General features: G+C 41.1%; 1 protein-coding gene across 3 annotated transcripts; it reads right to left on the bottom strand.

Moving 5' to 3' along the window:
- Nucleotides 1–374: 374 nt before the first annotated feature.
- TMEM129 (transmembrane protein 129, E3 ubiquitin ligase) lies at nt 375–11296 on the bottom strand. 3 transcript variants are annotated; one of them, XM_065634215.1, is made up of 5 exons: nt 10889–11296; nt 9764–10238; nt 7226–7385; nt 4269–4528; nt 375–2418 (listed from the first exon to the last, which is right to left on the bottom strand). In XM_065634215.1, the coding sequence occupies exons 1-4, from the start codon at nt 11091–11093 to the stop codon at nt 4280–4282; spliced, it is 1089 nt and encodes a 362-aa protein (XP_065490287.1). In that variant the 5' UTR covers nt 11094–11296; the 3' UTR covers nt 375–2418; nt 4269–4279. The 3 variants fall into 3 exon arrangements, with proteins under 3 accessions (XP_065490287.1, XP_065490288.1, XP_065490286.1); XM_065634216.1 differs by having other exon boundaries at nt 375–847; XM_065634214.1 differs by having other exon boundaries at nt 375–4528.
- Between the last annotated feature and the right edge of the window lie 96 nt (nt 11297–11392).

Genomic DNA, 11392 nt, shown 5'->3' with positions numbered 1-11392 from the left:
AATTGCTATATGCCTGTGCTCCCCTGGAAGGACAAGTTTCTAGTCATGGCCCCTGCTGATTTCATGACATCCAGTGTCATTCCTTCCCCCCGATAGTTATCAAACGTGTTTGTTTGGTTTTCATGAGATACATAGATTCTACACATCTTTCATTTATGCAGCCCTCTGCATTCAGGTTATAGTAGGAAAATTCATCAGAGAAGGAATTATCAGGTACATCTTCAGGACAATTGAAACCCTCTTTGTATTCATGCGTTCTCAGCTAAAACATTAGGTACTGGTAAGTCAGACAGATTTTCACCCATATAAACTGGTAAATATAACTCTAAAATGAAAACCAGAAGCCTTACATAAAATCAATTTTTATTGAGCTCTTCAGGTAGTTTTAAGATTAACTACATGTCTTCATTAATGTCTTCATCCAATCAATACTGTCCATTTTAAGACAGGTAAGCTATCTAGGTAAAAAACCCAAACCAAAACAAAACCAACCACAAATAACAAACCCTGGTGTATATCTTTGGAAGAAAATGTCTTGTAATGCATGTAAGAGCTTGAATATTTATATCTCAACTCCTTAAATATCTCAAAGTCAACATTTCTTCAGAAATGGCACTCAGAACTTTAGGCAGTTGTGTCTTCTTAAGGTTTAGCCTCACTGGAATGGTACATCACTGCTGTCCACCAAGTCTCAACACAATAAAAATACTCCTACTGAAGAGATAACCTGTTGTTGTGGTTTCAAGGCATGGCAAGCCTCATGGCAAACAACTGCCTTCACATAATGGATCCAAAATGTATCCTGCTTGGACAAAATGCCTCTTTTGGGGCAGCAAACTATGTTAACCTAAAAAAAAAAAACATCAGATAACATTTTGCCAATATTTTCTGGAATGCTACAATTACAGAAATAACACAACTGTGGAAATAAATAATACAGCCACAGCCTATGTTTTCATAAGCAACTGTTCAGCTGCAGTGCATAGAGAAATTTTGGGCTATACATGTATACATACATATAGGGTATTTATACTGACACTGCGTACCCATATATAGTTTGTCTTCTTGTAATGATGCTACATTTGTACTTTAGATTACTAACATTGCCTACCTAGGAATTGGTGATGTGGAAAAGCATACACATAGCTGAAAAAGATTTGTTTTGGGTTTTTTTCTTAGAAAAATGCTGTAAAAAGACTGATTCTAAACCCTATCCTTATGTTTATGAAACCTACCAAGATTGGGTGGTAGGCAATGTGTTTCTTTTAACTGCAAACAGCGAGATCTTCTCTAGAAACAGTCCTATATGTGTATCTGGTTCTTTGGATGATGACCCAACGCTATCACAAACGCCTGTTTTTGTATTGTATTATTTTCATGTTCCATGATTTATTCAAGATAAATAAGATATCACACGACTGTGCAGGGAGAGGTCACTGTTTCGCCTACCGTCCCTAAGGAGAATATGTCATATGGATTTTCAACAAGTTGGTTCTCTTAACACAGCTTTTAAGAACCTTACAAACTTTGGAGACATGCCAGATTACTTTGATAATTTAAACTTGGGGAAAAAAATGCTTGTTTTAAGGGGTTTAAGACAGGCACTATTATTAATGTAAATCACTATTTTGGTAATTATTACTAAGTTTTCTAAGAGGCACTTCTGTGGATAGAGCACTACCATTAAAAGATGCAACGGTATTATACATTTTTGACTGTTACTTTGTCATGCTGTTGTATTGGCAAAAGAAGTAAGATGAATAAAAGTGAAGTTCCACTGAAATGAAAACTTCCAATCAATTCAAATTGGATTTCTGTAATGAACGCCACTGCACAAGCAATTATGAGACTAAAACTCTTATTAGATATTATTGGAAACTGACCTGTTTTCTTGTATAAAACCATCTGCAACTACATGTATCTATTATCTAAGTTTCTCAAGACCTTTACAATGTTAACTTCACACATCTTTACAGTGAATATTTTTATTCCAAACAGGAAAAGAGCTGTAGGAATTGAATGACTGCCAGCACAAAACCACAACTCCAAAATCCTACCCTCTCTTCTGTAACTATTTCAAGGAGCACATCCCTTATATCCGTGCCACATCATGTAAACTTTCCAGAAGTTAAATGGCACAGAATGCTTATTAGCAAAGGCTGCTATGTAGCGAGGAGGTGCATGTCAGATGGTACCACTCGGCCTGGTAAGAATCTTCCAAAGGTTAAAAAATCTGCAGAAACCATTTAAAACTTCCAACGAACTTTCCCACAGAACTACTGGAAAATATTTTAGATCCAGTCACTGATCAGCTCCTTGATGTTTTATTAATTTTCAGACTTGTCAACAAATCTTTCTGAGACTCAGGAACTCAATTTGTTCGTATTCAGATGAAGAGGGACATGCCATTTAAGATTTCTGTGGGAAAGATAAATGAATCATCTCAGTGTCAAATTTTCACTCTATACAATCCAAAACAAAAGGTAATGAAAAACAGAAAAATCGCCTGTATAAATAGGTGGTACAGATAATTGCATAGTAAATGTTGTTTATGTAACAACCGAGATGCTCAAGCAATTAGTGTCCTTAAACCCAAACAGTTTGCACCTTCGGAAGTCCATGTTATTAAAAAAACCCAAACAAAAGCCCAACACCAACAATGTAACATATATATTCTCAAATGATGCTTTTTTCAACTCCTTATCCCTCTCAAAAATCTAGCTTGCAGCCACATTCATACACATGTCCTGGCTCAGGGGCTCTAAGTGCCTTTTGTGCACTCACCACACAACCTATAGCTAGGCTGAGACTAATGAAGTCTTTCATGGTCGTGCTTCCAGTACTTGTACCGTTTTTAACATCTTCCCACCTAGTCCTGCTCAAAGCAGTTTTGTCTGTCATCTATGCTAGTGATTTACTGGTAAGAGCCTGCTGATGTATATAGAGGTGGGAGGTATTAGGGCTTTCATTCTCCTAGAGCAAAGCATTAAAATATTCCTTTTTCTTGGTATTTGGCCCACCTGTCTGCCTGAGTTTACTACCCCTTTCACATGGACAACCCAAGCAAGCAAATACCTGTAGCTCAGCCTCTCAGTGCGCAGGTCAGTGTAAGAAATCAAACGCGTGTTCTCCAGCAGCTTGAGGCTTTCCACCAAGCAGCATGCCAAATAATTGTTCAGTGAAGGGTGTGATGGACAGCTAGACCACCATTTAGGTCTTTGATTTTAATTTACAGATTATTCTGATGCAGAACAGATCAAAAAATGTGCATCAGTACCCTATGAATATTAAAAGTGACTACTGCTTGTGATCTGTCTTTGAATTGCAAGCCTGAAAAACTTTCACTAATAATGGTCATTCCTGGGGCATCTTGCATGGCGAATTACACCTTTGTGATCCTGGCATCTCTTTCAGAGGAAAGGCTACCCCTCTGAAAAAGTTTATAGGCTTTGAAATAGCTGAGCATTCTTTCAGAGTATTTAGACAGTTCAGATGTTTGCTGCAATCCCTTCAAATGTATAAAATAATCCGTCACCTAAAGAGCACTGAAACCCTAAGCAATGTAGCTCCTGGAAAGTAACAGATTTAATGATGCATAGCATTGGCAGTATAGGTAAACAGGGTATGTTTTTGAATCCTTCTGTTGTTTGAAATAAATACGTCCATAAAAAAATAAGCTAGAGGCAGATTAATGGAGTAAATAGTCTCTGTGGGAGTTCTATATCTTCAGGGATTAAATTCCTTAGCCTATGGAAAGCAATCCCCTTTTTAAGTGGAGGGGACCAACAGAGGGAATGCAACTGGTATACTCGTTTGGTAAACACTTGAGGAGATTAATAAGAACTTTACAAATGGATTAAAGAAAAACAAAAGTATCAATGAAGTCTAACCGAAGTAATTTTCTCAGCCCTTTACTAAAGAAAAAAAATCCAAGTTAAATTTAAAAATTTAAAGAATTTAACCTAGTTTAAAACCTGAAAATAGAACAGCACTGCAAATATAGAAGAATACCCTTATTCCATCCAAGATACAAGAAAGCAAGATACGGTTTTAAAAAAAAATCCAGAAACTGACATCTGGTGAATAAAATACAAAGATGGGGTAAAAATGGAGAGGAACTGAAAAGATAAACATCTGTTTTCCATACTGTCAAAGAAGACGTCGGAGTTTGCACCTCTGTAGAATGTGAAATCTCAGAAACAAACCTAACAGGCCTTTTAACCAGACCCACTATGAAATACAGTCAAATTGAAAAAGTTAAAACATACCCAAGTATTATTCATCGTATTATGCAAACATCTAAAATGCAAAATTTGGCTCGGCAAGTCGGACAAGGCACTTGGCTCGACAGCCAGGTCTCTGGGTGCTGCTCATCCTGTCGGCTGGCGAACCATTTGCCCATGCAGGTGAGGCACCACATGGGCCGACAGTAGCATTGCTGGCATTCCCCTTCGTTTGGCTCCTGGCAGTTCTTAATGAGCTTGATGTTAGCAGTAGTCTGCATACACCCTATGCATGGCTCCAGCTCCTAAAGGAGGAGAAAAACATCAAAATTACGAACTGCACAGAATGGTTTCTGGCATTGCTCTTCAAAGGCTTTTAGAAAATTATCTGCGTGCAAGGATAGCGGGAACGTGAGTTGGGCAGAGCCTGAAGGCAGAACTGCCCCACCAGAAGATACCAAATGCGTTTATCTCCAGAGCCCTGGTTTATTAGACCACCCTCTCATGAGTGAGAACAAAGTATCTCTTCCAACAGAAAACCCTGAACTGCTGCATGAGATTGATAAAACAAAAATGACTGAAAATAAACGTTCTTTCTCTCTGTGTAAAGCCCCACCTGTTTCCAGAGCACAGCAGCCAGAGCAAGGTAAGCAAGCCGCCATCTTTATCATTCCAACATACTATTTTTCAAAAAACATACCAATATAGAGGAAAATAAACAAAGCAAACAGTTCTTACTACTTATTACAGAAAATGGCTGTTCCGATCCTCCACCTTTGTAAGTAAGAAACATAAATAACAGAGGAAATCGGGGCTCTACTGAACTCAATGGGCACTCACTTTGAAGGACCAGAAACGTACTTAATTTTGCTTGGATAATATTGGAATAATTGATATTTCCCCACAGTTAGTTATGCGTCATGAACTTGCATATTGGGAGATCATCTTGCTATGAAGTATTTTACAATTAATAAACAATAATTAGCATTTCCGATATGTCTTTCAGCCAAAGCTCTTTACAACTTGACAAAGTTCAAAAGATAGCAGACTGGGTAGGCACGGAGATCTGAATCCTATTCATACTGCTATCAGTGTAACAAAAAGCAGCTCTGCTTTGTTGTCGTTAGTTCCCACCTCCCATGTCTCCTCCCTTGTCAGCTCAAGTGTCTGTTCCACCACACTTGCAGCTTGACTGTGGAGCAGATCATCTTTCTTTTCCTCTTTTCACCTCCATCATTTCCCCCCCGCCCAGGTTCACCGCAAAGTCTCATGTCAACATGGGGACAAGGAGTGTACAGGAAGCAGGACTGCTTCTTTCAGAAGCTCTATCAGCTTTAACTTCTGAAATTAGGGCTTATCTTAGTTTTTAGGCAGGAAAAAACTTTAACATAGAAAAGTTAACTAACTTTTTCAACTTATTCATGGAGCTTCACAATAGGGAAAAATCCCATGTTGTATTTTTCATGTCTGTATCATAATTTCTGATGTTATTTATCACTTGATGCTAAACCAAAACTCAGTAGCTCAGCTTACACTTAAATGTGTCACAAATTAAAAGCCCTGCAAGAAAGCAACTCTCCCAAATGAATAGTATCTTCTCTTTATTTTGAAGATCTCTTTTCACTGTATGCTGGCGCTGCAATCAGAACATGCAACCACATTATGTGCAGATCTATCTGATCAGTTTTATTTTAGCTAGTTCATGTAACACCTGTACAGTGAAGACACCATATAATCTCCATGATGCTACCAAAACTATCCAGTACTCACTCCATTACCTGGAACATCTGACACAGGCTCACTGCTAGGTCACCAGAACTAGTTTAATTAGTTATCTTTGGTACATTGAACAGTGTTCTAGTCACACTTCCAAGTGCTGCACAAGTGTAATAATGACCAGGTCTCTACAAATATTACTGAAAGAAGGACTGCATGGTATTATTTACAATTAAAGCAAGCTCAACTTAAAAATCATTAATTTATTTCAGCAGGAGATCCAGCAAAACCTGGCTGTCTAGAAAAGTAAGCTGTAATGGGGCAAACCGCCTAAAGAACTGTAACAACAGCTGTGATTCTAGCTCCCTATAAATTTTCTGAAAATGTAACCTCATCATTTCCAAACGTTTCCAAGTGAAATTTTTATGGAAATGATTATATGGGATTTTCTTCCACTCTGCTGTCTCTCATGTCTCAAAAACGTAATGTTCACAATACTGTTTGTCTCCTCATAGAAGGAACAGAAACAGCCAGAAGTACATTTATTACACTTTACTGAAATGGAAGGTGAGCCCCTGCACCCACCCTGACTGAGCGAATAGCACTTCGGTGCAGGCACCACTGACACGGAGTCCTGACTGTAGTCAGCCCTGCTGTGCGGACCTTGAGAAATTGTGCTAGGCCACATCGTCTTACAAAGCTAAGGAATTTAGGCTAGGTCTTATCAGGAGATAACGGTGCCAGCCTGGACTGGAACTAGACGAAACTAAAACTGCTGTGGCTGCACATCTGCACATACACCGAAGGGGAGTTTGACTACGAGTCAGTTACTTTACGCTAAAAATATCTGCAGCCCCCCTGAGCCCACAGAGCTCTCCTGACCGGCAGCGGGCTGCACGGCGGTTCATCGCCTCTTGGGCAGGACACTAGTTACTCCTCGAGGCTGAGAGATCCCTTACCCGGCATGTTATCTACAGCAAGATAAGCGACACTTTATATTAGATCTAAAGCATACTGTAAGTAGTAGAGGTTTTGACCACAATTTAATGATAGCTTAACTACCATTTTATTACTCTTTACTTCTAATTTAATAATAATATTTAATAATTATTGTTTAATCATAATTCAATTATCATTTAATGAAACTTTTTGGTTAACCCCACAATGATGACTTCTTTTAATAATTCACCCGTGACAGCCCTACGTACACAGTTATCAATTACACAGTAATGACAGGCTCGCCTGTATTGAAAAGTGTAATTATTACAGTGGATAGAAAGTCTCACCTGAGTGCTTGGAACAGGATACGGCTGGTTACTTTCCACCAGAGATGTAAAGGTTTCTAGAAATAAATCACTAAGGCTTTGATGGATCACAACATTAGCTGCATTGATGATGGGAGCACGGAGCTTTTCTCGGAGCTCCCCATACTCTGTGGAGTTCAACCTGATGAGGAAAAGATGGAACAAAATGTTACATTGATTATACATTCAAATACCTTGACAGTACATTGCAGAGGTTAGCATCAGATAAATTAATCCACAGAAAAACCATTAAGGTTGGTACATATTAGTCAGAATAAATACATAGTGAGCATTTTGTTTTCTTTTGTTGTTTAGTTGTTGTTTCTGACACAACTTAGACAACAGAACACGCTGTCCTCCTTCATATCTGTGTCGGATTGCTGAGAGGATAGGCCAGAGATGAGCTAAAACATCATAGAAAAATAAAGGCAGGCTTTTGAAGTAATCAGCATGAACAGCAGCAATACAGGTACAAAAATAATGCATTAACTGTAAAATACTGCATGCACAGTTTCTGTCCACCTTTTTAAGGCCTATTTACCTATACCATATCTAAATTCTGCTTTATAAACTCCTGAGGACAGAAATTAGAGTTATATCATGTGGTATGTATCACGTTGATGTAGTACAGAGAAGTATTAGGAGAATGTCAATCAGTACCAGTTCCTGTCATTTCATGATACAATTATAGATAAAACCTGAAATTTCACAAAGGTTACAAAGAGCTGCTGAATGAGACTTACTCTTTGATGTAAGGCTGTAAGAGGCTGTGTTCCACACTAGGTTGCTGCTGCTAAAGTCTCTCTAAGCGAGGTCCACAGACCTCAAGAGGCAGGTAAGACCTTGTGCACATCCTGTAGTGACACATCACTGTTGTTACTCCTTTTTAATACGACAGTTCTGAAGTGTAGATTCAGAACTCCCCAGCAGCTTGACGTTTCCACTCATTACACAGCTTTCATGGAGAATTTCAGGGAACATTGCCCTGAAATTCCTCCTTCTTCCTACCACTCACTGAGCCCAGTACAATGTAATACTGGCTTAGTTTTAGCTCCCGGTGGGCTCCATTGTTTTAACTACTATAGGATAGTGTCATTTGCTAAGAGATGCTATCTGTGCAAATAACAGAGACCTTTGTATCCAGAGGAGAAATTCACATTGAACATGCACAGAAATGTGGCCTGCCTGCACAAAAGCATTTTTCTTCCAGACACATCCCACTGTATCTAATTACTGATATGTACAATGATCCTATATCCTAAATAGGGGAATTTTGTCCTATGGCACTTTTGTTAAATCCTGTATGACTGCATTCTAGCAGAGATTTGCTATTTCTGATACATCTTATTATAAGAACTTTTAAACAGTGTTCTCAGTGCTGTACTGTTTAGCCACAAAATAAGATTTTGGATTAGGATTTTTTTCCCTAAAAGGAATTGTCAAAGAAGCCATGATTTTCTCAGCTGGGGATGTAGTTTTGTCACTCTGGCACTGAAGCACTTACAGAAGTAAATAATTAGTTGTTTAATACTTATTTGGTCACCCCTCTCATAGGTCTATAAGTGTCTCCTCTTTTCTTAGGATTTTCATGCTTACCTTAACTAAGCTCTTCTTCTGAGCTCTGTTCCCCTGGATATCTAACACAATCACCTCTGTGCCTTCCTCAGGCTTGCCAGGATCCCTCTGCTGACCTGTAAGTCTGGTGATCTGCCTCCTTTTACTTACCTAGTAAATAAATGCTGCTGACATACAGATTTACAGCAAGCAGACACTCAAATGCCTTTTCAAATATATAAAGAGTACTAGTATGGCTTTGGGTACTCTTTTTAATGACACAGAGACAACTAAGACTTTAGCACCATTCTAATCAGCATTACAGCTTTCTGCCGAACTTGCACTTTTGCTTAGCTACACAGAGAGACTGCTGAAAAAAATAGCATGAGCCTTTGGAAAACAAGCCCAAACAGTTCACAGCACGTTTGCCATGATTTACTGCTAAGAGAACACAAACATTAGGAATGGACCACAATTACTTCCTTGCTTTAAGGGCAGTCAGCTTACAGCAGCTCAACAAGAACTCTTCTGAGCAGTGACAACATTATGAGCCTTGAGCAGAAGGAAAAAAAAGTCATGGGTGAATAACAGCCACTTTTAGAGAAACAACTGTTTCTCCTCCCCCAAAATTTGGAAGATCTAAGATTCTCCCTTTTATTCCTGTTCTACATCTTCCACCTAAGTTTTTCCAGTTACTTCTTTCTGCATCCAGCACAATCCTTTTCCTAAGAGCAGATCAAACAGGGCAGTCCCTCTGTTTAGCCACTGTGGATTCAATGCTGCAGGTGTATGTATCTTTCCAACCAACCTTTTTTCACTACACTGTGTGGCAGAACTGTGCATACAGCATCTCTGAACACTAGGCAGAGAGCAAAAAAGAAGGGATGAGACCCAAGAAATCTTCAGATCTGCCAACAAAGCACTATCAAATAGTATATATATAACACAATAGGGTAGTTGTTTTACCGGATATCAAATGCTTTCACATAGGGGTTAATACTGGAAACACGGATGGTGAGGAACTGCACAGGCATGTTTGAGTCTGGGGTGAGTTCATGCTGTCTGGAGTCTGTCACCGTCAAGTGAATGTCCTGCTGCTGGGCAACATGTAAACAGTAGGCGGTCACTTTAATCACCCATGAGTCTGTAACAATCACCCTCGCTCCTGGGGCTCCGGTAGCAAATTTGTCGATTCTCCTAAATTCTGTATTGATGGAAGAAGCTACTGCCCTCCAACCTGATTGCGGGAGAGCATGAACAGCAAGGGTTCGGGCTAACGGATGATTATTCCAACCTTTCCGTGACCAGTAATATGCCAGGGCACTGGTGACTGCTGGAAAGAGAACAGCGAAGAAAAAGAAGGTCTTCCATCCTTTTGAAGCCAGGTAGAAAGAGCAAAGATGTTTTTCAGGTGCAGCAACGCACATACCGAGGTAATAACCTGCAAGGAAAAAAGACTTACTTTCAAGATGCAATTAAGCACACACATAAGCACATCCCCCCATATAGTTATCTAACCAGTGAGCTCAGCTCCTGGAGAGCTACTGTACTTCTGGATGACAACTCCAATTCAAGCCTCTTGTCCTAAGCAATCTGAAATAAAATCTTACCCGTCATTGATTTTTACCAGAATTAGATAGCTAAATGAAGCTGATTTGAATGTAGAGGTTAAATAAAATTACCTGTAATATACCACTTTTATCAGAATTATGTATGTAAAGGATTTGAATTTGCTGATTGAATAAAACTAGTTGTGAGATGCCACTTAGTTTTAGCAGAATTATATGGCTAAGGGATGACAATTTGAATTCACTAGTTAAATAAAACGCTATTCCTTTGTAACTGCTTGTTCTCCAATGCAGCCAACTTGTTACAAAGCTTAGGGTGTCCATTACAAAGAAGCTTGAGCGATGCTAAAACACAGCATTTCCAAGAGGCAGAGTGTCACCTGATTCACCCACAACTGGGACACGGGCGAGGAACCGCCCGGCCGGGCACGGCCGGTTCCCGGGCGCAGGTTCACCCCGAGGCCGAGGGCTGTCATGGGATCCCCCTCTCCCCGGGGCCCTCCCGCCGCCGGCCGGGGCTCACCCAGGGGCAGGAGGGAGTGAGCCAGCAGCGTGCCGGTGCTGCGCCGCAGGTGGTACTGCACGAAGGCCACGTCCTCGCTGCCCAGCCAGGCGGCCAACAGGCTCTGCACCGTCAGCCCCGCCGAGCGCATCTCGTCGGGCGTGAATACGAAGCAGACGGCGAACACCAGGTAGGCCAGCGTGAAGGTCAGCGCCGGGGTCGCCATGCTACGGCCCGCTCCCGCCGCGACCCGGCCCGGCCCGACCCGCGGCTCCCTGGGACCGGTAGTTCCCGCCGCTGCAGCCCCGGATGGGCGGAGGGGCCGGCCCGGCGTGGGCGCTGCCGGTTTCGCCGGGGCGGAGCCGCGGCCCCGGGAATATCGATAGGAGGCGGGCTCCCGGCGCTGGTTCTGGGGTGTTTAACCGCCGCCGCGTCAGCACGGCGCCATGACGAACCGCCCGCGCCTGCGCGCTGCATCGCCTATCAAACCGTGGGCTCATCGGCTGTCCCCGCCCCCCCCGCAGC

The sequence above is a fragment of the Caloenas nicobarica genome, chromosome 4, assembly GCF_036013445.1.
Source record: "Caloenas nicobarica isolate bCalNic1 chromosome 4, bCalNic1.hap1, whole genome shotgun sequence".
NCBI classification, from domain to species: Eukaryota; Metazoa; Chordata; class Aves; order Columbiformes; family Columbidae; genus Caloenas; species Caloenas nicobarica.
Note: the sequence above shows the minus strand (reverse complement) of the source record. Positions and strands in the feature narration are given on the sequence as shown.

Coding starts and splice junctions, on each gene's coding strand:
- TMEM129 (XM_065634214.1), bottom strand. CDS start 11,093: ATGGCGACCCCGGCGCTGACCTTCACGCTGGCCTACCTGGTGTTCGCC. Junction 10,239..10,888: donor TCACTCCCTCCTGCCCCTGG/GTGAGCCCCGGC, acceptor TTTTCCTTGCAG/GTTATTACCTCGGTATGTGC. Junction 4,529..7,225: donor ATCCTGTTCCAAGCACTCAG/GTGAGACTTTCT, acceptor CTCCTCCTTTAG/GAGCTGGAGCCATGCATAGG.